Genomic DNA, 25,480 nt, shown 5'->3' with positions numbered 1-25,480 from the left:
CAACAAAAATCACCCCGGAAGCCTCGGGGAAAGAGCGGCAAAGTGTGACTGGGCACCGAGCCGGTGAGGGGAGGGGTTTCATCCAGAATACAGGGGAAACTAAAAGTGAGACATTGTTAACAGCCAGCAACATGATGGCGCCGCAGACATGAATATTTAAAGAAGTAATCTGCCTCTGTTTCCCTCTAAGCTCTCATTACTGTGCTGTGCTCCACCAAACGCTGAGAAATCACATGTCAATCAGCGTGGCCATTAGAGCTGCGCTTTTTACTTTCCTGTTTACTTCAAGCAGCAGACTGTTTATCACCGCCTGACAAGAAGAGCAAACGCAAAAGATTGAAATTGGTTGGGTTGCTGGTGTGTTATAACAACCGGCAATACAGAGTAAGGCATGGAAAAGTCAAACGAAGGGCAAACGTCTCCTCCGTCTACTTACACTGCGGCGGGAACGTTATGTAGACAGATAATGAAATGGCATTGGGCGTGTGTTTGATTTGGATAAGCTAATATTTGATCCCTACAACAGAGAGCGAGCGTCAGCAGTCACCACGATTAGCCAAAAAGCTGGTGAGAGACATTCTGAATCAACAGTTTCTCCTTCTTCTCCCCGTGCGTTAGAGCGTCTGACTTAATGCACGCCCAGGCGAGGGCGATGAGAAACTTAATTAGGACTGTAGATGTCTGAGGAAAAAAAAAATGGATGGCCCCTGTATTTAAGCACCCACGGAGTGCTGACAGTAAGCTTGCTGTTACTTCAGGTGCGTGTTCGCTTAGCGAGTCAGACAGATGGGTCAGCAGTTGGGAGAAGTTGTAATTTAAGGAGACGGTGACGCGCCGCATGCCCGGCCCGTTTTCCTCTCCCTCGCTGCCCGGGTGCTGGCGGCGCCCAAACGGTGACGGATTCAATACGGAGGCACATCGTTCAATGTCCCGTTTGGTGCTGACAGAGGACGGCTCTCTGAGGCGGGAGGGGGGAGGAGGGAGGAGGGAGGAGGGGCGGCCAAATGACTTAACAGATGACTGCTCCAGCCAAGAACGGCGACGGGCAAAGAGCTGCTGGCGGCGCTGACACGGGTGAGCTGAAGGGCGGAAGATGTAATGTTGTAAACGACCCGAGCAGCAGTTTGTGTCTCGTGTTGGAAGAGTTCTTAAGATGTTACATTACATTTCACACCGTGGCTTAGTTAGAATAATCCAAGGCAGTTTCAATTTCACTGAGCCTGCAAATTGAATTAAGATGAACCACTGACAGCATTAAGAAATAAAGTAACTCACCTCCATCACACTGGGATTAAGGCGCCATGATTTTAAAACCGATGGTGAAAAAACCAGGAGATCCGCTGCAGGATTCCAGGGCCGTGAATTTGTAAAAATAAATGTTTTACGAGTAAGGTTGACATACGTTAAAGTATTAATTGAAAGGGCATGAGGCAGCGGCGGCTCTGAGGAAGACAGAAGCAGGAGACTGACAGAGGCGCCGCTCTCTGAGGCCACGCTGTTCCCTTTCACGTTCCACTGACTTGTTGTTGTGCTGTGTTGTTGTCAGTGTGTTGACCCGGATTAGTGGTGCAGAGTGAACCGATCTTCTACATCAGGCCAGGACAAGTGTAGTGGAGATGTTCCCCTGGGCACTGGGTTAGGATGGAGGAAGGGGGAAAAGAGAACTAGAGCCCCGACAATCGGTTCGTCAATTACAAGAAGCCTCATGGGTAAAGCAAGGAGGACTGAGTGTGAGGAAGAGAGGGAGGGAGGGGAGGAACAGACGTACTTCTGTAAACTGGCAGCTCATAAATCTGACACGCGGCCAAGTGAGGAGAGAGACGGGAGAAGGGACTGTGTGTGTGTGTGTGTGTGTGTGTGTGTGTTTAACACCCACACAGAGGAAAGTGAAAGAGGGATGGAAGAGGAATTTATAGGGGAAGACCGAGGAGGGAAAAAAATCAAAGAAACAAAGACGCGGATATTTGTCCCTGAGCTCTGGGCCAGGACCGATCCACACCCTGTCAATTTCATGCTCAACGGCCCGCGAGCAAAAGAGGCAATTTGGATGTGAGGGTCTGGTTAGCGTCGGTAACAGATGGCGTGTAGCAGAACCGCAGCCAGATGCTTCTTTAATACTTTGAGATGATCTTTCACTTCATCTCTTTAGAGGGGCAAACAGCCAGAACATGGGAGCGCTGTGAAGTTACCCTGCTCGCGCTCAATCAGGCGCTGGCCCAAAACCCCTTTCGTTTGAAGAGTGACTACAAGCCCCCCCTGCCCCCCCCCCCCCCCCCCCCCCGTCTGCTTCTTGGGTATGAAATTCCAGCATGATGTATGTTTTCATCTACATCACACTGTGCTCAACACCACTCTGCACTACAGCCAATCTGTCTGTTGTGTTGGACAAGTGTGAAAATCATGTTACGGCCTTCAAAATCACCAGATCTCCACCCAACTTTGGTGTGACATGTAAGACAGCGATCTCTACCGCTGCTGCTGCACCCGTCTGTAAATGTCTCCAGTCTGCGCCGTCTCACCTGGGTGGCCATCTTGCCGTAGTCGACCCAGCGCAGCGTGGCGAAGTTGGTGGACTCGGCGCAGTTGAAGCCGTGGTTGAAGCCGGCGTGGTAGCCGTAGGGAAAGGTGATCATGAACTCCCCTTCATTCTGCGTTATCTGCAGACGGAGGGAGAGAGAGAGGAACGGAATGAAACATGTGCAACGTAGGGGAAAAAAGCTCTGTATCCTGTCCTCTTTCATTTATTTCTGCACGTTACAATTGTCAGCTACCTGTTTGCCTGACAGTCCTTTGCTCTTCTCTAGTTTGGTAATTGTTTGTATTATTACTTCCTGCAATAACAAAGCAATCTTCCTACCGGGATCATTAAAATCTTACGTGATGCCAGTCTTCTGTGCGAGTTCTCTGACGCCCTGCACCAACACGGCAATTACCGCTAAAGTTCTGGAGATAAACACAACTTCTGCTCTGTGGCACAAAAAAAAGTTCTTTCTAAACTTTCTCTGGCGTAACGAGCCGAATGTTTTCATCTCCACATATCTGTTCCTGGATGTGTTCTTGAGAGCTCAGTGTTATTCTGAGAAGGTGTAAAAGTATGAGTACAAGTTAAGCACATTCTTTTTCTTTTGACTGTGTGTCGCCCACCCCCAAAACTGAAGCCCGGTACAGTCGGCGGCTGTGGATCTCCTACTTTATTATCAAAATCAAAAGACGCACGTGAAGACAAAGTGGAGGAGTAGACGGGAGTGGAGGTTAACGACGGGAGGGTAAACTTTCTAAACTACAAAAAGTAATAGGTTCCGCTATCAAACGTCTGGCAAGAAAGGGAGAAGTTTTTATTTTTATATCAGGAGAGGTACTGTATATGTCTAACAAGAACCGTGTGATAACTGTGATAATAATGTCCTGGAGGTGTGCAGAGAGAACCAGGGTGGGAGGAGGAGGGGGAGGATCCTGCTCTAATTCACCCTCGTCAGTCTTCTGTCAGATGAATCACGGCATTAAAGCCCTGCGCCCGCTCAAAAATGGATGCGACCGCCGCACGCTCTTTCCCTTACGGGGATCGATAACATCCCGTCTCCTCTCGTGTAGCATTGACCAGTCGCCACTCACCCTGTCAAATGGAATGCCGTATTTCTTCAAGATGGATGGAGAGATGAGCGTCATCTTGTGGCGGAGGAAGGCATCGCAGCCCTGCGAACTGCCGGGGAAGAAGCCTGCAGGGGGGAGAGGGCGGAGACAGAGGAGTTAGGGAACAATCATACATTCTTGTGTACATTTGATTTCTATAAGCAGATAATCCGGCTTGTTGATCTTGAATAGCTCCAGATTTTTGAACAGAAGACTGAAATGGGTCCCAGACAATGCCAATACTTCATAGTTGAGCTTGATCACCAAACCGTCGGCAAATATTCTTTACCACCTGACCTAGTGTGTCACAGAGAGGCCTGTCATATGACGTGGTAGAGGGAAAACAGTCTTGGTGAGCTCGTCTCTAGCTACAGGCCATGCAGCTGTGGAGCAGCCTGCAGAAAAATGGCAGACCTAATTGCAAGTTGCAAGGTTATCAGTTAAGAGCTGGAGCCGACGCAGCGCCGGTTCCAGAAAGCCTTTAATTATTATAATCACATTCTGCTCCCGCAATCCCCTGATGCGTTGGCGGCAACAGCCCTGGGGTCTCTGCCTGTCGAGCAGCAGAGGGAGAATTAGCTGAAAATCAAACTTCTGATGACATGGCAGATGAATGGTCGTGAAATAGTGACTGGATGTGTGTGACGGGTTGGATTAACAATGCCAGCTGCTGTATTCTGCGGGCATATCGAGATTCCACCCCGTTCTGTAGTGTCATTTCGGGAAAGGGACACAACGTGCAATTTCTGTGTCAAGAACTACGGGATGGGCTGCCAGCGAGGCGGTTAGAGATGTGGGCCTGATGTATGATCATCAAGAATGGAGAGCTTGTAAATGTAGGAGAAAGGACACGATCAGTACACTGCAACATGTCTCTATATTCAGAACGAACCCGCTAACACAGCTGCATCAATATAGGGTCTCTCTCTCTCTACCATGACGACTGTCCTGTCAATCATTCATCCACTCAGGTTTGACATTTGAGTGCTTCCGTGCTCTCCTTCACGTTTCCTCTTAGAGACAGAGAGAGTCAGAGGGCCTTTACATAATGCAAAGTAGAAATGTGTGTTTACACTCTGTGCCCACCACTCTCTAAAATAAGGGGGCGGGGTCTCTCTACCCGGTTAAGCTTTAATGTAACCGTCAGTATGATCGGCACCGTTTCAGCCTCCGTTTTCGCCGCATTGTTTCAGCCTCTGTTCCGCCCTATAAAGTAAGAGAGGGAGATGGAGAGCGAGAGAGAGCGAGAGAGAGACTCTATTCTCTCACCGCCTGCCTGCTTGTTGAAGCTGATAAAGGTGAATAATGTGCAGACGGAGCCTGGGTATTAATCCCCATTAAAATGCAGCTGGCTCCCTGAGCTCTCCGCAGGGTAATATTAACTTAAAGGCTTCATTCTGTCCTTTCTAGTTTGGAAATGAAGTTCTCGTCTCCGACCCTGCGCCCGCCCCGCCTACCGCAAAAAAAAAAGAGGACCAAACCTGAGGCCGTGACAGAAGTAAGGCAGAGATGAGCCGCGATAGGAGCCGCGCCTGCTGCTGTGTCAAACGATGGGAGTGGAGTTTTGGAGTAACAACATAATCGTCCCGGCCCTATTAGCCGCTCCTACTATGCTCGTAACCGTCTTTTTAGTAGCTCGCGAACAGTTGGCTGCCTTTGCCGTCGATGGCTTTGATAGGTCAGCAGGTGCTTGTTAAATAGCCTCGCCGTCGCTTCGCTCCCGTCGCCAGCTGCTTAGATGAGAAGAGAAGGGATGAAGGCCGCGGTCCGACTGCGAGCGATTGACGAGCAACAACAGTTACTGTACGCATTTTACAATATGTCTGGGTTTCCACAAACTACAACTGCGATTGATCCGCTCGTCTAGTTCTCCTGTCCTGGTTGCTTTATTGTGAACCGTCGAGTTCTCGGTGATCCATTGGCAGAAACACCTAATTGTGCTCCACCAAAAACAACGCAACAGTTTCCAGTATTGCAAGCAACTAAACCATGGAGAGGCACAAATTAAATAAACAAAAGCTCACTAATCTTTTCCTTTTAGAGCCAAAAGCGGGTTAGTGTTGCTTCTACTTCAGTAAAGGACATTGAAAGTATCATTTATGTGCCAACCACTCTGCTACAAAACCCAAGAATAGCAGAGAGACTATCAGAGGAGTGACGATCGATTTGTTTCTCAGTTCTTAACAAAATCAACAAGGACAAATTGGGCGTTATGTATTTTTCATCTGGCAGCACGCTCGCCTCGTTCCCCAGCTCGTCCAACGACCTGGGCGACTGACAATGATCAAGGTAATCTGAATTGATCAGGACTCGGGTAGGAGGAGGACACAAGAGTTCAACTGAGAGGAGATGAGGTGACATTCCACATCAGAAAGGAGGAGGGGGGGTTGAAGAAACTCTACTTCCAGTCGCAGGAAAGTTCTCTTACAGATTTGAGACAAAGCCTCTCTGTCATATTTAAAGATAAACGTCTCAATCCGCCGTCACACAGTACACACTTTGGATTTGAGAGTCTTACCTTGTGCCAGCCTCTCCAGCCGCTTGCCGTGCTCAGGTGGAACAGCGTACCTGAAAATTAAGGAAAGATCAAATTGGTGAAAGGTAATTTTAGAACAGAATGTCCTGTAAAGAGAAGACTACAGCTTCTGTGACAATAACTTCATTTCAGCAAGTTCATCCATTTTTAAGGCTCTTATCCAAGAAGTTGGGAGGTTTGAGGCGAACAGATACCCAGCGTAGTGGAAGTGCATCAACCAGGTAGAATACCTTTAAGTATTGGGCCAGCGTTTACATGCTCAGCCAACCTAACTATAACAATCCAGAGATTTACAGTAACTTGGTTTAGTTTGAGCACAAAATCCATCTCAAGTTGAGTTCAGTTCTGATTTGTTTATGTGTCAAGTTAAGACTACAACCCTCTGTATTACATCCTGCTGGATTGACTCAAGACCTCCAGAGAGCAGGGCGATCCAGTCTGCGTGGCAACGGGCCTGGATGTCTTCCTGGATGTCGTGAGTGGGAGAAAGGTTTCAGACGAAATGATAACGGTAAAGAGAGAATAAAAACGGAGCGGGCGGGAGCGAGAGACAACAATAAACACTCTGAACACAAGACGGAATAAAAGAGAATGAGAGAGAAAGCGAGAACTAACACACACACACACACACACACACACAAGGTAGGGAAAGGCCGTGTCAGTCAGAGGTGCATGGTGCCACACTGCCATCTGTAGACTGAAACCTGAACACACCTCGTCTGGATTTACACAACCGGCCAAAATGGTGTAATTTAGATAACGTGTCATATTTTCTCTCCCCTGTTTTCAAAGTGATTTAAGGCCATGTTAAGACAATAACAGCTAAACACCATTTGATTTTCTTCAGGGCATGGACAATCGCAGCTTACAGTCGACCGTTACTAAGAGCCTGTATGGAGCAGCATTAACAGGAGGAAAGAGACTGGAACATCTCAGTACTAACTGGTGCAGCAAGAGGCATTACTCTCCTGCATCATCGCCATAGGCAACACGAGCAATACTAAACACGGGACTGTACTCCTGGCCCAGATGTACTGCGGCTGTTCAGATCAGTAAACACGTTTGGCTGAACGGTTGCAGACTCAGAATCAAACGGGGCACAGCTGACTTTTACACAGCTTTACGGCGGGAGTGCTTAAGACACATTTTACAACATGTCCAATAAACTAAACCGCTGCCACGCTGTGTGTGTGTGATCAGTGGTGGACGACACCAGGTAGGCGTTATGGAACGAGTTCAGCTAGTCCAGTCAGGTGTGTTTGTAAAAGCCTGATATCACACACACACGTCTCGTCTAGTGAGGCAGTTTGTCTTCTGGGTTTGTGTCTACATGCACACACACACATCAGTCAGCCCGGCTGTGTGTACTGTTCCTGATCCCTGCCTTTAACTAAACGAATGAGACTGAGACGATGAGAAGTGTGTTGCCTCTTGCTCCTGCTTACACACACACACGCACACGCACACACACCCACTGCCATGGCAGCGACACATTTGCAGGAACGGGAGAAAGAAAGGACACAGCAACGCTCCAAATTAATGTTTGAACTTTCATGACAAAGAGTGACATTTCTCCGCCTGACGGGCAGAATGTAAGAGTGTAAGAGCTCTGACAGCATGAGAGGCAGCAGAGTGTGTGAGCTGCTGCTGCGTTCCTCCTCACAGCACAGAGCTGCTGTCCCTGACCAATCAACATTAATTCAACAAGTGTGTGGTTTCTATTAAGCGTGTGTCATAATTTCTCGCATTATCGGGAAAAGAAGCCTCATTGTGAGAGGTGTCAGTTTGACTACAGAGGAGGAGGGATGGATCCATTATGAATTTGTTTCTTTGTGGGAAAGTGCAGTGAGGCTTCAAAATATACCTTTCATTTACTTTTGTCAGCCCTTTCCTACCTACCGCTTACGTCTTCTGAAAATGATCTTTCATCTGAGAGCAATACGTGTGTGTGTGTAGAGAGAGAGAGAGAGAGAGAAGGTTTCAGCAATGAGAACAAATGATGGAGGGATGAAGACGAGGGGGAAGTGACAGCATGCTGAGGCTGCTGGCGGCAGGAGCGCTGCTTGTGGTCGGGGTTCGACTTTGATGGGAGAAAAGTTGCGATGGGAGCGGAGTTCATTTCACAAAAGGCTGCACTATGAGTGGAGAGGGAGAGTGTGTGTGTGTTCTACAGGGCATACACACACTTACACGCACACACGAGAGCCTGTAATTACCCCACTACACGCACATAAAAGGAAAAATGATCCGATTCCAGAGAAACGAGGAATACAAAGACGGAGGGAGAAACAACAACAAAGCAGGGAGGTGGAAAAATAAAGATCAACCGTATATGGGACGCATTCAGCCGTCGGTAAATTAGCCTCAAACGAGTGAGAGGCAGACAGAGGGAGAGAACAACTGAAAACAAAACAAAAAGGATGAAAGGTGAAACATAAATCATTTGGTTTAGTGAAGTCTTAACAAAGTGTTTACGTTCTTCATCCTAGAGTGACTTAAACAGATCGTCAAATTAAAGGAATGACAGGGATATGAGCTTGTGTTAAAGAGATAAAAGGGGAAGGAAGGAAGGTAGGAGGGTGGGAGGTGTGTTCAGTGGAGGAGTCGGTGCTGGAGGCATCAGACTGTGAGCTTGTTAAGAAAGAGAAAGGCTTCTGCACAACTCCTCAGCTTTAATTGAGCTTTTCATCACAGACAGTCTTTAGAATTGAATCTGGGAGTGTGAGGAGGCCTCCATTCTCTACCAGTCAAGTGCACTCTGTAGACCTGCCTCCTGAATCTATCTTCCACTTCTCATTCGGCCGCTCCTGTAACTAAAAGCCACCGATTCAATTACCGCAAGAAACATGTCCTTCTAACGAGTCCTTGGCCGTCACGCCCAAACAAACATCCCCACTGTGGATATCCAAGAGGAAAGGAACGCAGACCTACAGCTGTACCGCGTTTGTCCATTAGGCGGCACTGTAGCCTAAAAGCCAGACTGAAGAAAATCCTTCACAAACGTCATTTTCATCTCCAGAAAAACACACACATAGAAAGACAAACGCACACTTCGATGGAGCTGTCACAACACAACCCAGCTGTCTCTTAAGAGGCGTGGAAAGGACAGGCAATTTTAATTCATCTTAATTAATTTCATATCAAGTGGGGAAAGCACACACACACACACACACACACACACACACACACACACACACACACACACACACACACACACACACACACACACACACACACACACACACACACACACACACACACACACACACACACACACACACACACACACACACACACACACACACGCGTTCTCTGCTCACCACCCGCAGTGCCAGCAACAGAAAACAAGGCACAGGGAAAAGAGAGAAACTGACTGAGCAGAGAGAGAGAGAGAAAACTATAAAATAGTAATTTTCCGCCAGACAAGAACCAGGGAGCTCCAAGGGTGAATGGCGTGGGTGACAGACGTAACAAGTGTTTTAATTACGTTACCTTTCTCCTACATTCCATTCTATCAAGAGTCAAAGTCCATCTCTATCTCCAAAACACTGCAGTCAATTAAACGATACTTAAGACACCAAGAACCTAGCTTTAAAGTTAGGACAGGACTCGGGTCGCACGGAAAGATGACAAAACAAAGAGTGACTGACCAGGACTTGGACTGTCCAAAGTGCAGGTAGTTGATGCTGTAGAGGTCCATGTCCTCCGTGTGCCAGGCAAAGGTGGTCTTCCACATGCCGAAGTACAGGTAGGGAGTGTTTACACCCTCGATGACGATGCCACACTCCTGCTCCACCATATCCAGCAGGGTGTTGAGGTGGCCAATGTTCCACTCGGGAATGTTCTGCAGGGGGACGACATGGATTTTTAGTCAATAAACACTAAACAGAACAAAATAACTACTTCTTCTTGTGAGTCACACGCAACTGAACAAGCCTGTTTGTTGTATGTGGTGTACGTTTGCTGCTTTTACCACCAGGTGGTGCTGTAAGTACAACAGAACACATCTACCAGCTCTCAGGTCATCCATATGTTCTGGATGTGTAGGCTGATCGTACACTGGGCCTGCAGCAGGTCACTGTGGCTGTTATCACTTTTGTTGTTTAGAAAAAAGTAACAAAAACACGATTGGAATCTACTTAAGGCCTCTGCAAGTACAATCCTCCAATACTTGCTTGGTTTAAACACATTCATCTCTGCTGCATTGTGAAATACATTTTATTCAACAAAGACTGGAACTCAAAAGTATAAATTCTAAACTAAACTGAGTCTGACACACAGACTGGTGCTGCAGGTTAAACTCAGCTTCATTTATGTACATATCTTTGTCTAACTTTGCATGATGAGTGTGGCCTCGGTATGCAACATCAGTGCCAAGATTTAGAAAGGGAACAATAGGTAAGGGCTGTGTTGGTGTATTATTAGTTTACCTGAGACTGAAAGTGAAAGTGCAGGGTTGTTAAAGGGAGTGACTGATACCAGTGCTGAGGTACTGGAACACACAGCTTGATTGATCCTACTTTGTTACATGCAATAACATTTAATTACTCAAAGATCGCAGATTACCAAAATGTATAAACAACAACTATTATAACAAAAATGATGTGAAGTATTGAATCATTGTCACAGTTGATGAAGCTTAATGACTGAGCTCTTCTACTGAGGTAGTCTGTGGGCACAAACCTCATCGTAGATGGAGCCGCTGACGTCGGCACCATAAATAGGTGACACGAACGTCAGGTTTTTCCAGTACTTCCTCTCGAGGTCATCAAAGTCTTTGTGGCGAGGGGTGCAGTACCTGAGTGGAGAACACAATCAGTCGTTTGGTAAGTGGGGCAGTAAGGAGACGGACAAGAGAACCCTGGCCTCTTAAAGAATCCTGGACTGAGACAATAAATGACCTGTGCCCTCCCAAAACAGAAGCCACAACTTACTTTTTGCTGTTGGCCACCTTGCGGTACTCGCCCACTGTCATGGATTTCTTCTGAATGTTGTACTGGGTGAACAAACCAGACTGGCCAGTGACCACCTGCATAATAGGAGCTGGGATCACCATGTCCTCGATGGAGTCATAGGACCGCCGTGGCTTCCAGCCCTCTGGGGGAATCACCTGATCAAGAAATGATAAGATTTAGGTTGGTATGGACAGTGACCGAGCATATGACAATGGTAGAATCAGATGTATGTGAATGCTGTGCCCACCTTTGCGAGGCCGGCGCGGTGAGCCCCTTGAGTTTCCATGTAGACGACGTATTTGGCAAAGTCTTTGAACTCCTCCACGGTGGGCCTGAAGGTCATGATCTTGCAGCTGGGGTTCTTGGCACTGGCTGGCGGCAGCTGAGCTGCCGGGGGCAGCTTGGAGTCTGCGACGAGTCCAGGAGATGCCTCTTGCCCTCCGGGCTGCGCAGGGATGAGATCTGGAGCACCATCAGGCTCTGAGCTCGCTGCTGTATACGGGGTCTCAGCTATTGACGGCTCCTGTGCGTCTACCTGATCTTGGGAAACACTGGGGCTGGGAGCAAGAGATGAAGCAGGAGCAGAGTCTGTAGAGAAGGCCGGCGCAGGGGCCGGCACAGTGTCCATGGGCATGTCTGTGGCCATGAGGGAGTCCTTCTAGGGTAGCAGGTAAACCTGAATGGGGAGTAGAGAGGCGTAGTCAAAATACTGCAGCTTTGGAAACACGTCAGAAAAGGTGCTGCACTGTTGGAGGCATGGAGTGCAACCAACCAAGATTACATGCAAATCAATGCAAAGAGGCAGCAGTATAGATAATGCAGAAAGGTCAATGGAAGTTGTTCCTTGATTGGTTGACAGACAGTTCACATGGGAGGAATGTCAGGCTCCACCATCTACAACACACTTGCAGTGTGCGCAATAACAGCCTTAATGAAAAACATCTCAGGTCTGTGTCTAGGCAACAGCAGTCCGTATTGCCCCAGAAACTCGTCCAGGGAGATGCGTTGCTCGTGTGTGTGTGTCTTGCTCGTGCTGTATGTGTGTTTGATGTGACGCCACCAGGATTGCTTAAGGAACCGCTTCCTCACAACCGACTCCACAGTTACTGCTGCGTCTTCCTCCAAGGATATCATCACACCGGGAGCTTCATCGGCGCCAACTGTAATGTCTAGCAAGTCTGATTTTCATTTCAGGATTGCTGGATAACTCAATCACTCAACACTTACAGCTGGTTTAACTTTGTTTCTACCACTTTTTGGTTGTGAAGAACTTTCTTTGTCTTTATCATTCGCCATCCATTGTTCTCAGGAACGAGTTGATCAACGGCAATAATAAAGACAAGTTACGTTTCTGCTGTATCTTCCTTTCTGCTTCTATCTGTCTTAAACTTCCCTAAACCAGCTCATGTTACCCGGTGAGGTGGAAGGCTGGTTTGACTGAGTTTCCTTGAAGTGCTGCTTTGAATAATTATAATTCATTTACGCTTCCTCACGCTCACTCTGCCCTGCCCTGGAATGAGTTATGACCAACTCCATTCCATCCAACTCTAGGGTGAACACCTTCACATCTCATGTCTGTCTCTCTGTCTCCATCTATACTTCCTCCCTTTCCTTATCAGCCGCTGACACTCTCATCCACACATTCATCACCTCAAATTAAATAAATAAAGACGCCACAAATGCAACAGTCACATCCCCCCCAACAGTCATGATACATTGAGAACTCCACCGCCTGTCTGCTCACCCAGACCAGAGACCACAGCACCCCTCTAAACCTCCACTGGTTCCCTGTCCGACAAAGAACCGTCCTCAAACTTCTCCTCGCCACCTATAAAGCCACCACCTGTCTCCCTCTGACCTCACATTATGTCCTTCACAGGCGCTCTCCCTCCTGCACCCTGCAAACCTCCCACACACAACACAACATACAACACAACATACTGGTTGGATGGATGTTTTGCATTGCAAAAGGCTCCAAGCTAAACTGTGTTATGATCCACCCACAGGCACAAACGCACACAAACACAATGTAATGGCCCATCACTACTCTTACTGAGATGCAGTAAGACAAAGTAATGGACTCATAAGGCAAAATGCTGCTCAGATTGTAGTGTCTCCAGTGTGTGTGTGTGTGTGTGTGTGTGTGTGTTTTCTGTAGAGTCCTGATCCAGGTCAGTAGTTAGGGGTGGGGTTGAGCCGGCATTCATAAACCAGTAAACATAGGTGGAGTATCAGATAGAGGAGGTCTGACTTTTTTTATGTTTGTTTGAGGCACACTTGAAAAACCATTCAACAAGTGACTCGTATCCATGACAAGTAGCCTGCAGTGTCAGACACAAGTGACCACAGACAGAGAGAGACAATACTGATAACAAACATCTATGGAGCAACAGAGGACAACATTAGATGTGAACAATTTAGCAATAACAGCGTCTATTGCTTGGCGATGGAAAAGACTTGGGACACACACATATAACACTTTTGCTTTAACATTAGACAGTGACAGTTCCCTCAAATGCTGAATAAGATTACGTCATCTCTTTTCAGACTAAATCTCCCCCTGTGTATGGGAGTCGCGTCTCCCCACAGCTGACTGAGCTGATGCAGGGCCACATGACCCCCCCAGCTGGGCCTACACAGACCCTTTAACTCGACCCCGGGCCACACACCGACTCCACTGGGTGAACGCGTTAGTCAACTTATGAACTACTGAGATGTTTAAATGGTAAATTAAGCGCTAAATGTTTCATTCACGCGTGTAGTTTGAGGAGGCAGACGCCGATTCAGAGCTCCGTCGGGACACTGCAGGGGACCGACGCGTCCGCATTCAATACAACAGGCAAGATAGCGAATGGCGAGAGCTGAAATGAGGAAACCGTACAACCTCCGAAATTGCTACCTTTAATTGTCAAACATAAGCGAAAGCAATAACTAGTATTTAAACAAAGCGGCCATTCAGCGCGTCATAATAGACCCTGAGCCAACACTTGTAACCTAGCCTGCAAGCTAGCTACTTCCATATCTGCATCAAAAAAACAAAACACCGCGTCGACACAGCGCACACCGACGCAGAGTAGAAAACGCTCAAAAACGTTCAGACAATCAATCGTGTTTGATGTCGCATTACCTCCTGCAGCAGAATCCAGTTTGCTCCCTGCTTTCCTTTATTGCACCGGGCTTCGTTTTGTTAGAAAACAGTCCCTAGGTCGGTTACCTTCTAGCATTAGCTAACTAGGATCCCTCGGCCTCACGCCCACTTGAGCAGAAACGTGTCGTGATTCGTTGACTGACGTGGTTGTCGGTTCGTTCGTAAATCGTGCAACACAATTGGCTTATTTTTTGATTGACACCAGCGACAGCCAATAAGAAATATCCCAGATAAACTCCTCCGTTCCTTACGCTCTTGCCGTTCGGATTGCACTGCACACCGCCACAGGCACGTACACATCGCGATAAACGAACGCTGCTGCTCAATTAACACCGGAGACAGAGAAGGCTTCGACACATCAGCTAGTAGACAAACAGTCATCATTGTCTCCTCACCGGTTAATTTCGCCTTTCGTCCTGAAAAGCCGGTTGTATGTAGATAAGAGCTCGGTTACCCGCTGCTGTGAAGGACTGTGTTGAAACCCAAAACACCACATTTTAATACACAACGCTGCTGCAGTAAAGGCATTTTGTTTGTCTGCTTCACCGTAAATGGAAACACACTTAAAATGGCAAGTGTACAGTCGAGATTGTCTGCTTCACCCTAAATGGAAACACACTTAAAATGGCAAGTGTACATTCGAGAAACTATGTTCCGAAAGCGTCAGTAGTGTCCCACTCCTGATGTAAACAGTGACGTCACCAAAACTGACAGTTATAACACTGTCATTACATAACTGCATGTTGGCCCAATACGAACTTAATGAAATCATTGGTACCAATATCAAGTTGTTTAACTAAATGACTACAAATCTAGTAAATCTTCCCCTGTGTCAAATTTTAAATGATCAAAAGTGCACAACTCAACTTATAAATAAATGAATGAAGACATGGCTCATTTTCTCTTTTTATTGTATAAAAGTGAAAATGTATTGACAACTTTTGCACAAAATGTGCAAATAATACTAAAACTACATGTCAAACTACAATGGGCTAAGAAATATACAATTAAAAAAAAATATACATTTTCCAGTCTATGCAAATCTTTGTAAATATTTGAGGTATCACTAGTATCTGCAGCCACTGGCATTCGTTTAGCGCAGAGGGGCTTTCAGACCCTGGGCTCCTCGCTTGCACAATGTTTGTCCATCAAAATCCAACTGCTGCATGAGGATGGACACTCAAGGATGTTGCTGAAATTAACACCAAATATAGTTCATAACACAAGTCTTAATATTCTAACACTTTCTGAACAGTTATTTTCTGGTTGTTATGGTCCAAGTGGCTGGAGGAGACGAGACTTAGACTAAAAAGAAACCCAATAAAAAAAAAGGCAATAAAGGATTATGAAACAAGAACAGAACATTTTTAATTTTAGCAAAAAGTACAAAGTTTCTAGGATCAAATATGTTTGGGGATCAGGGACACGCTCTACAGAGCTGATAGACAGGAGGTCTACATTACTCTTTGTTAGAAAAATTTCTTTGGACATTAACAGATTTCAAGCCCTTTTCTTATAAAAACAGGGTTAAGGCAGATATATGAAAAATCGATAATCCAAGACCGAACTAGAATAATTGGCCTTAATTTTAAAACGAAAAGAAAATTTTAGATGCTATAAAAACATAGCAAAATTCTAAACAAGGCGTTTATAAACTTCTAGAATTACTGAATCAAATATTTTAAGAGAATAGATGCATTACAGAAAACCCCTTTAGTGTGATGACACTATTCCCCGACTAGACACTTCCTCTAGGTGTGCTGAAGAGTAGAATACAAGCTCAGGGAGCTGCTTCAGTCCCTCCACAGTCCCTGCTGTATGTTTGGTCGAAAATACAATTTATGAATTCACAAATGACAGATTTAGTCACTTCAGTGCAGTTCCAGTCATCTGATCATGTCAAACGGACAAACAAACATTGGAAGTGTTAACTGGAATAATATTCTAATCTGAGTTTATAAAGCACAAAGGAAACAGAGATTTGAGTGGGTGGTTAAAGAAAAAATAACAAATAATTTCAGGTCACATATGGATGCAAAGGAAAATAATTTCTAAATGTATGAATCTCCATTATCAGGTGCAGGACATCAGAATTTCAAAAACGTTTAGCGACAGACTTGACTGATTTTGACCGTGTCAGTTATTGGGGATTGCCAGGTTGCAACACGGAGGGACTCGGTTAAAAGTAGCAACTATGTTTACATTATGGACCATATTAGCAGTGCATTTGTTAATGGAACAGAATAAACTGGAGGAAAGCGGTAAGGCTTGAAGGTGTTAACGGAGTAATGGTACAGGTACAGGCCCTTAAAGGAATTTTCAATGCACTCAGTATGCAACATGGCAGCTCATTGAGTAACGGGTGACATTTAACTCCACAAAAGAAAAACAAATTGTATTCAAAAATCATAAAAATATATTAAGAGAAATTGATTTTTTATTGCCTCTAGTGAAAATTCCCCTTACAGTTCATGACGTTTCCTCCCCAGGGTTGAACGGGCTGAACCAATGATCATCGCCCACTGCTGTATCCTGGGAAAAACTGAGTTAAGATGACCTGCAGGGATTTGTTGATGTTCATAGAGTAGTTTTTGCCAAGGTCGTGCCTGCAGGCCGGGCAGGTGTACACCTCTGCTTTAAAGGACCGCTGAAGGCATTCCTGAGCAAAACACAAACATGAAAAACTGCATGTTAGTCCACTGCAGCTCCAGCAGATGCAGTTTATTGTACTTCTGAAGCCGTCACAGCTTTAGGAGACCACACAAAAGCCTTCATGAGCTTAACTTCTGCCAGAGAGCTTTGATTTTCCTTTCATTCCTGCAGGTCATGAGCTTGTCGACACATTTCAAGCCAGGTCATTGATGACTGCGTTGGTAAACGTTCAATACAGATCCACAACAAATTTACAATTAGCAAAACCCTTTCCATAGTGTCCAGGCGTATGCTGGGACACCTAAATGTAGTATGGTAGCTTCTTACCCTGCAGACGTTGTGTTGGCACTCTGTGGTGATTGGCTGAAAGACCACCTCTTGGCAGCAAATGCAGAGAAACACCTCCTCAACTTTGTTCAAGAATTTCTGCAGAAACAAGAGCAGGATTTAAACCTTTGACAAGACTTACATTACCACCCTTCGCAGAGGGGGGAGCAATTTAGGGTTCGGTGCCTTGCTCAGGGGCACCTCGGCAGGGGCTCAAACTGGCAAACCTTCGGTTCCCAAGCGGAAGCTCTACCCACTGAGCTACTGCCTCCCTATATGTTTCCAGCGCCAATATTTGTCAAATACACAACAGGCCATGTGACACCAAGTAGTGTACATGGAGACCAAAGCATCTCTGTACTCACCGGTCCGAGTGACAGCGACTCGGAGACTTCATCCCACAGCTTCCTGTTTGGCTCATCACTCTTGATGAGGGATTTCTGCTCCTTGGTAAGCTTGTAAACCTCCACCTTCATCTTTTTCGGAGTACCTCTGGCTGGTGAGGACTTGGCTGATTCTGGACGATAAAGACAAACGCTGTCATCGACTGCCCCGGATGCAACAGGATCAAATGGGGGAAAAAAAACAACAAAACAAACTGGGGAACTTACCCTTGCCCTGAGATTTCCTCTTTCGCTTTCCCTTAGTGGGGGTCCCCTCCACCTCCTCCTCTTCACTTTTGTTCTCTTTCTCCTTCTCCTTGGCTGCCTGAGCTTCCAAATAGCCTTCAGGATACTGGAATGACAAGATAGAAACGTCTATAAGCCGAACACCCACTCCAATGTTGTACAGCAATACTCGCTTAGTGAACTGAAAAGCTGCCAAGTATGATCAGTTGGCCAAAGCGTGACTCTACCTGCATGGTGAGGCCAAACTTCTTCACGCGTTCCTTGCCATCTCTGGTCCATGGGGCCGGCTCATCGTCATCGCGCTTTAGCATATAGCGCCAGACCAAGAAACCTGACTTGCCCTTCTCTGGCCAGTACTTTGCCACCTGGAAAGTAACACGACGTCAAATTCATTCAACCTTAAGACAGAAGCTAGCAGATTTCACCAGTTTGTTTGACGAGTAGATCAAGTCCTTCATACCTTATAGATCCCATCATATCTGTTGCCATCCTCTGGGCAGTATTTACTGTGCTTGCGGCCCTTGCAGCTACGAATCACTCTCACTGGTTTTCCTGCCTTCCAGCTCTTGGCGTCGGCTCCGTTTTTTTCATTGACGGGGGCGTTGCAGTTGAGAGCCAGTGCCCTGTGGTGACCAGAGCAAAATTTAAAAAACATGCAAATAACCAAACCAGAAAAGGACCAAACAGCCAATTATGAAAGCTCAATGAGTAATCACATATAAAGAGTAGAACTGAGATCCACAAGCTCAGCTCCAATACTGACATGTTGATTTACGTGGAAGACAGCTCTAATGTTCTATCATATTAACGTCACACCTGTTCATATTGGTAAGTTTCTGATCACATGACTGCTCAGCAGTCCTCTTGTTCCCAGACAGATCTCGCCCTCCAGAGCCAGTGTAGGTGAACTCGTTGCCATCATCCTAAAGTTGTTACAGAGCACCAGCACAACCACAATGCATTACATCAATGAGAAAGACCACATAGACAGAAAAGATTTTCACAGTCGATATTGCTACTAAAAGAAGAACATACCACATCATCCTCATATCCTCCTGCTAGGACCAGAGAGTAGGCACCATCATTGCTCCGGCCATGAATCCCAGCTACGTGTGGTCTGTGGACCCCAGACTCACTGACCTATTCACAACACAAAGCACACATATCGGACACCATTGATAAGTATAATTGTATAATGGTGGGTAAAATGCTTGCGATGTATTCAACCTGCAAAAACGCATCATAAAGTTTCAGTGACCTCATGATCAAAGTGACTGACCTGTACTCTGTATTTCCACAGGGAGCCGACCGGGACACCGGGGATGGGGCCGTGATGGTTAGATGGGACGATGGTGCACTGTTTCGTGCGACCCACACAGGCCATTCCCTGGAAAAGTAAAGAATTTGTCTTGAATATTATGTTGTGTTTTACAAAAAGACACCACAGAAACAAAATCACTCATAACGCTGCAGTTCCGCTCACCTTGCCCCAGTCCCTCTGGCTGGAGGAACTGGCAGATGCCATCTTTGCCTTCTTCTTGCTTTCCTTCAACTTTTCTCCAGCCAGCACCACCTCACTGGCATCATTACGGCAACCTGGACAATACCTGAGACAGCACATCACAGAGAGGTCACCAGTCAGGAACAGTGTCTGTTCTGGACTTTAAAGTTGGTTATTGCTAGCAAAGTAACTAGTATATAACTTGTATCACTTGTTTGTAATACTCCACAGATAAGAATGTGGCACAGCAATGACCTCTGGGTAACAGCTGAAAACTCTACTCTCTAAACAATTGTATTACATAATGTTGACAGAGGAATATGGAAAGGCCTTTGTGAATCTAGTGAAACTCCATGATAACTGATATCATACAAAATGACTCTTAAGTCATCAACAAAGTCAGACTTGTATTAATATATCAACTTTATATGCCATGCCATCAGGCCAGCAGAATAGATTTAATGGCCAATGCCGTCTGTATGCTTCTCTACTGACCAGTCCTCATCTTCTGGGATGGCGGTGAGTGGGGGGTCCAGGCAGTACATGTGATAGGCCATGTCACACTCGTCACACAGCAGCTGCTTGTCAGGATCTTGCTTGATGCCGCAGGTGTAGCAGTTACACAAGCGGCAGTTTTTATCTGGGTCGTCTTTGCAGCGTTTGCACTCGGGTCCGTTTGATCCTGGATGAAGACATTTCTTAAGAGCAAAGCACTCATCGGGAGGAAATGTGAAAACATTGTCGTCGAGTTAGCCTACTTTTAAGCGGACTGTCGGATCCGACTGCAGAGTCGTCCAGAGAGCCAGCCTCCTCAATTTTGTAGATTTCTGTCAGGAATGTGATCCGGCAGTCGTTCAGAGAGTCACCGGCATCGCTGCAGACAAACAAAACAAATGGCTACTATAAATCACCCTTCAAACAAAGACCTGTGTCAACATGCGTATCCTGTGCGATACATCTTCACACGAGTAGTATAGAACCACTCACCCAAGGAGAATCTTGGCGTAGATCTCCCGCACGGTACGCGTCTCCCTCTTCTTCTGGATCTCAGCATCATACCAGTAGCCGCGCTCCTTGGGCTCATCAGGACTGAAGTTGACCATGACGATCATTCCCGGCTCCAGCTGGTGCCACTGGTACACCGTCCGGGCCCGGGGACGAACATCTTTCACCAGCAGCTGCACCACCCCGTTCTCTGGGTAGCTGTGATGGTTAAACGTTACACCTCATCAGTATGCAGCGCAGAGAGAAGCCACATACCACCACAGGTGCTTCCTACAACTGTGCCAACAGTTTAACATGTTTGAATAGGGAGGGCTCACTATTGGTGCAGCACATTTATGCTACACTATTCATGTGGATGCTCAAGAGCGCCTTTCAGCCAGGGCAGACATGAACCTTGATGTGCAACATTTCGCAACAGACTAGGTTGTGTGCAGCTAGGCAATTGACCTGAAATAGCTGCCTGCCGTTAACTGATGGAACAGTCTGTCAACTACGCCAAGTAATCTATTTACAATCCATAATAAAAGAATTTTAAGGAAAAAGTTCAATAGAGCCACAGTTGGACACTAAATCTGGAAGGTCGAAAACTAATTTCAGTATCCGATTGATTGTTGATGACAAATCATGCAGATTATTCCAGTACCACCTATTAACAAAAAAACGGTTCTTACTCTTCATATTTGACATGATAGTGAATCTCCTCTGTTGGCTTTGTCTCGGCAGCATCCTCTTCTGTCGATGTCTTTGTTGTCTTGGTAACGTTCACAATCTGGGCTTCAAACCACGCTCCCATGTTCAAGTCTCTGGCATCCACAAACTCATTGATCTTCATAAAAGAAAGACAAAGGGCTTTAATTCTACAATCAGTGGAGTATGTTTCTGCTTTAGGCTACAGGTAAGACAATCAAACCCCATAACTAATGACCAATAAGCACGAGGCGCATTTCAACACCAATTTCAATTCTTTAAGCACAAGGCCGCTTACCTTGTAAAATCCAAATCCCACATCTATGAGCTCTGGGCCGTTAGTCTGGGCAGAGGTGCCAGCAGTCTGACCCTCTACCTCCCCATGAGTGGAGTTCTTGTCAGATTCGCTCTGGGCTGAGCCACAGCCTGAGTCAGAGTCTGAGAGCTCAGCCTCTTTGTCTTTGCTTTTGGCGACCTCAGCTGGCAAGGGCTGCCGAACAAGCAGCTGAACAATGTCGTTCAGGCCGACGCTGTAGTCGAATAGGGTGTGGCCATCCTCCATCTGAAAAGACGAGGAGAAAAAAATGAGCAAACAGTGAAATGTTTCCACTAATAATTGTTTAAAAATGCAGCAGTGATATTGCTTTGTGATTACAGATTTTTAAAGCAATAGGCTGCCCAACATGTAGCACACTTCCACTTTTTGACTTAAATGTCTCACCTGCTTTCCACGGTAGAACAGCCTTTGTCTTTCAGGCTCGACTTTGAAGAGTTCAACGATTTTGAGACGCAGCTCGTCCACCTTGGTGAGTTTGGACAGGGAATCCACCCGGTGGGTGTCCTTCCCATCCATCGTCCGCACCTGAATCCACATTGCAGCCGCCCTGTGCCAACATTCAGATCACAACCCATGATGGTCACAATTCACATCGTACCACTGCAAAGTTTGTTATGTTATCGCAGGCATTCGTCTTTGTAAGCAGCTTAACTGATAATAATGATGATCCAACGAATAGCTGGTATTAAAAATCATAACTGGTGCCCTGCAAGCATTGTGGCATAAAAAAGATAAATAAATTGGACAAAAAACCTGGACCAATATCGACCTGTTCAAGCAAAGATGACCTATTGCACAGCATGTTATTGCAGTGTGTAGACGCGTGTGTTGTGCTGAGCTGCTGTCATCTCTGGCACAAGAAGAGGAGGAGGAGGGAACGGGCAGATTTAAATACAGTGCGGGAAACGGCACAGGAGGCCACGCCCAGTTCTTTTAAAAGCAACAACGTCCGGGCGCGAGGGTGCGCTGCTATCAAACAATGTGGCTCCGCTCTGCCGACAATAAAACACACCGCAATACCACCTTAAATGTAATTTATCAACGTGAAACACGACACAAAAACGCCAGTCCGTCGTGAGTTCGGGTGATATTCGCTTTCGAGTGACTGGTTCGCTGCACTTTACGCTCTCAGCTGAGGTCGAGTCAGGCTCAGCTGCTCCAAACACGCCGGAGACCGTCCACCAAAGTACCGCTACTAATATTAAATTATTATTTCCCCGTTAAGGATGCCTGAGTTGAGCGAGTGCACTTATCTATCCGATCGCGTTGAAGTGGCCAACGTGGGCTACAAGACGACGCGGAAACATCAAAACAGTGCGTCTGTTAGTGTTAGCATATTTACTTTAAGGTGGCGCTGAGAAGCACAAAAGTATCGACGGCGGTTCAAATTCTGTCGCGCGTCGCTTAAAATATGTGTTAGAGAGAAAAACACCACAGGCTGACAGCTTGGACCAAGTTCATTATCCACCCGTATTAACGCTGACAGTAAACCACGTTACAGACTGCAGAGGCACTTTATTGTCCCAGTTGCAAATAAGGAGCAGGAAACCAAAGTCCACAATCAACCGGGAAACAGTTCAGTTAAATAAAACAATAGATTCGTCTTCACTATCTTGTTAATCTGGTGTAGTAAAGCAGCTACAAAGGAGGCTATAGGGCTTGGTCAAGTTAGCTGGTAAGCTAGCCGCAGGAGTAGAGATATCAATGAGTCTATTTGTAAAAGTAAATAGAACAAAAGGAACTTGCGCTGTACCTGTTTAGTCTTCAAAATGCAAACAAGGAATTGACGTTGGAGCAGTTGCGAGCTGATTTCGTCCAAACAACTTCTTCTGGGGGTTTGCGCGACCAACTCTATGCCTTGTTGGACACTAGATCAATGAGTTATTCTTCAAGACTTTGATTCCCCGCCTGCCTAAAAAAGATCCAGTTTGCTTATTGGCTACGTTGCAATCAATAGAGACCGCTCATTGGTCAGGACTGCTGCCAATCACTAATGTGACCGGAGCTTACTTTCAGCGCGCGAAACGACATTCTCGCGTGTGGGCAAGCATCGCGAGATGATGCACTGGGGCCCCGTAAACCGCTAAACTGATGGTGTGGTGAGCTTGGTAAACAAGCTCATTAGTAGTAGCTGCTAGTAGCGCTATTGTACCTGAGTGATGACGGTCGTTTACAGTTTACTACAGTAAATACTCATCTAGAGAAGTTATGGTGGCATCTGGTCTGGCTGACTTGAATAACAATTTGATTACCTCAAACAGTTTGTCTGTAGGAAGGAGATCTGCACAAGATATCGTGTGTGTGTGTGTGTGTGTGTGTGTGTGTATGTGTGCGTGCGTGCGTGTGTATGTGTTGCAAAACTAGTACAACGGCACCTTCTCTTGCCATTGTTTCCTGTCAGCTTGGTTGACTACAATAATTACGAAGATTCTTTCCATATTAATAATTGTTTGTCGGCCTCCTCCAAACACACACACTGGAGGAGGCATTTCTCTGTCCGCTCTGGTTTATACACACATTAATACAGCTTTTTAAATGGATACCCCTTCCTTTAAGATATACTTGGAAGGGCTACCTGACGTTCTTAAATGCCAAGGTATCAAAAGTCTTCTTATTAAAGCTATCTAGTCCATGCTGATCACAACCGTTAGTTGGAGTGTGTAGTCTTACTTTTTTTGCCACACATGCATGTACTTATTCAGAGAGTTAAGTGAAACAGCCTTGTTTATAGTTTGCTAGATCCACATACTGTATATCAGACGTGTTAATTCATAAATTTCATGACACCATCAATCTCTTACAGTAGAAAGTTAGTGTAGTATCCATCTACTGAAGATGTACTAACTTGGTGTTTTAGGTGTATTTCTATAGGAGTTGTGATTTGATTGGACACCCAGCTGTACCAACAACCCTCCAACTCAGGATATAATGGTCAAAAACAAGTTTTCAGTTCATCATAACCATCTATTTAATGACGACACATTGTTTGCGTAAAACATTTGAGAACAACCACATGGTTATAGCTGGATTACAAAATTGAGTGTTCTGCTTAAATTGACCGATCCAAGTTAACAACTTATCAACAGTATAACATGTATACAACTGAAAAGCAATACGAAGAGTTAAAATAATTAAAATAGTTAGTAGAGGTAAACATGGAGGATAAATACAGACAGTAGAAAGGAGGATGAGATATTAAAGAGACAGTGGAAGGAGGGAGACACACACAGTGACAGGGAAATGCCCTTGACCATGCTCGGCCCTCCCATTCACTCTCCCTTGTATGAGGCCATTGCATCGTTCCAGCATGAACAAATGTTAAGAAATCAGTAAAAAACCAATGAGGGATTCTTGTCAGCTTCACAAAGACTCTGGTGTGGCTGAGTCCAGAGCAGATGGCGAGATAAGAACACGACAGGTGAAGGCATCCTGGGGATCGCTTCGCAGCTCACGTTTGGCTTTAGAAAGCACAGCAATCAACTTTAGCATAGACAAAAGCAAAGCGTCCAGTTTCCCCTCCATAGAAGCAAATCTCCCATCCAGCATCTCATGTCCATGCTGTATGTCGAACACCAGATCAAACAGTATGTCCCGAGTCTGGAGAGGGACACAGAGGACCATTTACACATAACAGCGGTAACAAGCAGTCAGATGAACGGTTTTGTTTTGCCTGACACATTGCTTTAGTTGTTTGGGAGATGGAGCTCATTCTTTCAGGTGGTAAGACACAAAGAAGTACCAGGAAAAAAGACTAACAAAGTAAAATAAAGACGGTCATACTGTTTACAAACCTTTGCAAAATCTGCAACTGTATTTGCCTGGTCGGTTGGTTTCCTTTGCTTCCTTTGTTGTCTAAAAATGGGTAATTCAGAAACACTTTAGCACAGTTTGGGTAACAATTGAAGCCAACTTATCATCGAATGCCTGAAGAGGACATATTTGTACTTACTGATGGTGACACACTATGGCAAATTTCTTGACCAGTTCTGTGTTTCTGTTAATTAACGTCTCCCTCAACAGGTTGGCTTCCTTTATTTTTATATGGGAGACAAAGTTTCGGACAAAACTCCAGT

At 45.8% G+C, this 25,480-nt stretch overlaps 2 protein-coding genes and 1 long non-coding RNA gene across 6 annotated transcripts in view; all 3 read right to left on the bottom strand.

Moving 5' to 3' along the window:
• Nucleotides 1-14,367, bottom strand: part of kdm4b (lysine (K)-specific demethylase 4B) — a 28,171-nt gene extending 13,804 nt beyond the window's left edge. For all 3 annotated transcript variants that reach the window (XM_076153050.1, XM_076153051.1, XM_076153052.1), the window contains exons 1-8: nt 14,249-14,367; nt 11,369-11,797; nt 11,101-11,276; nt 10,850-10,964; nt 9,817-10,010; nt 6,149-6,198; nt 3,613-3,716; nt 2,520-2,657 (exon numbers count right to left, since the gene is read on the bottom strand). In XM_076153050.1, coding sequence (XP_076009165.1) covers nt 2,520-2,657; nt 3,613-3,716; nt 6,149-6,198; nt 9,817-10,010; nt 10,850-10,964; nt 11,101-11,276; nt 11,369-11,767 — 1,176 coding nt within the window. In that variant the 5' untranslated portion in view covers nt 11,768-11,797; nt 14,249-14,367. The remainder of the gene's footprint in view (nt 1-2,519; nt 2,658-3,612; nt 3,717-6,148; nt 6,199-9,816; nt 10,011-10,849; nt 10,965-11,100; nt 11,277-11,368; nt 11,798-14,248) is intronic.
• Nucleotides 14,368-15,656: 1,289 nt separating this feature from the next.
• uhrf1 (ubiquitin-like with PHD and ring finger domains 1) lies at nt 15,657-23,308 on the bottom strand. Of its 2 annotated transcripts, none has more exons than XM_076153053.1 (17): nt 23,161-23,308; nt 21,792-21,954; nt 21,369-21,632; nt 21,055-21,209; nt 20,366-20,581; nt 20,137-20,252; nt 19,874-20,060; nt 19,361-19,484; nt 19,157-19,264; nt 18,913-19,017; nt 18,694-18,800; nt 18,338-18,500; nt 18,105-18,242; nt 17,860-17,983; nt 17,614-17,765; nt 17,249-17,347; nt 15,657-16,928 (listed from the first exon to the last, which is right to left on the bottom strand). In XM_076153053.1, the coding sequence occupies exons 2-17, from the start codon at nt 21,942-21,944 to the stop codon at nt 16,782-16,784; spliced, it is 2,358 nt and encodes a 785-aa protein (XP_076009168.1). In that variant the 5' UTR covers nt 21,945-21,954; nt 23,161-23,308; the 3' UTR covers nt 15,657-16,781. The 2 variants fall into 2 exon arrangements, with proteins under 2 accessions (XP_076009168.1, XP_076009169.1); XM_076153054.1 differs by lacking the exon at nt 23,161-23,308 and adding an exon at nt 22,177-22,264.
• Nucleotides 23,309-24,700: 1,392 nt separating this feature from the next.
• Nucleotides 24,701-25,438, bottom strand: LOC143002673 (uncharacterized). The gene is made up of 3 exons (XR_012963812.1): nt 25,357-25,438; nt 25,199-25,259; nt 24,701-25,004 (listed from the first exon to the last, which is right to left on the bottom strand). It is a non-coding gene; the product is annotated as an uncharacterized LOC143002673 (long non-coding RNA).
• Between the last annotated feature and the right edge of the window lie 42 nt (nt 25,439-25,480).

The sequence above is a fragment of the Genypterus blacodes genome, unplaced genomic scaffold, assembly GCF_046128005.1.
Source record: "Genypterus blacodes isolate CSIRO-AG114 ecotype Tasmania unplaced genomic scaffold, CSIRO-AGI_Gbla_v1 ptg000058l_1, whole genome shotgun sequence".
Taxonomy (NCBI): Eukaryota; Metazoa; Chordata; class Actinopteri; order Ophidiiformes; family Ophidiidae; genus Genypterus; species Genypterus blacodes.
Note: the sequence above shows the minus strand (reverse complement) of the source record. Positions and strands in the feature narration are given on the sequence as shown.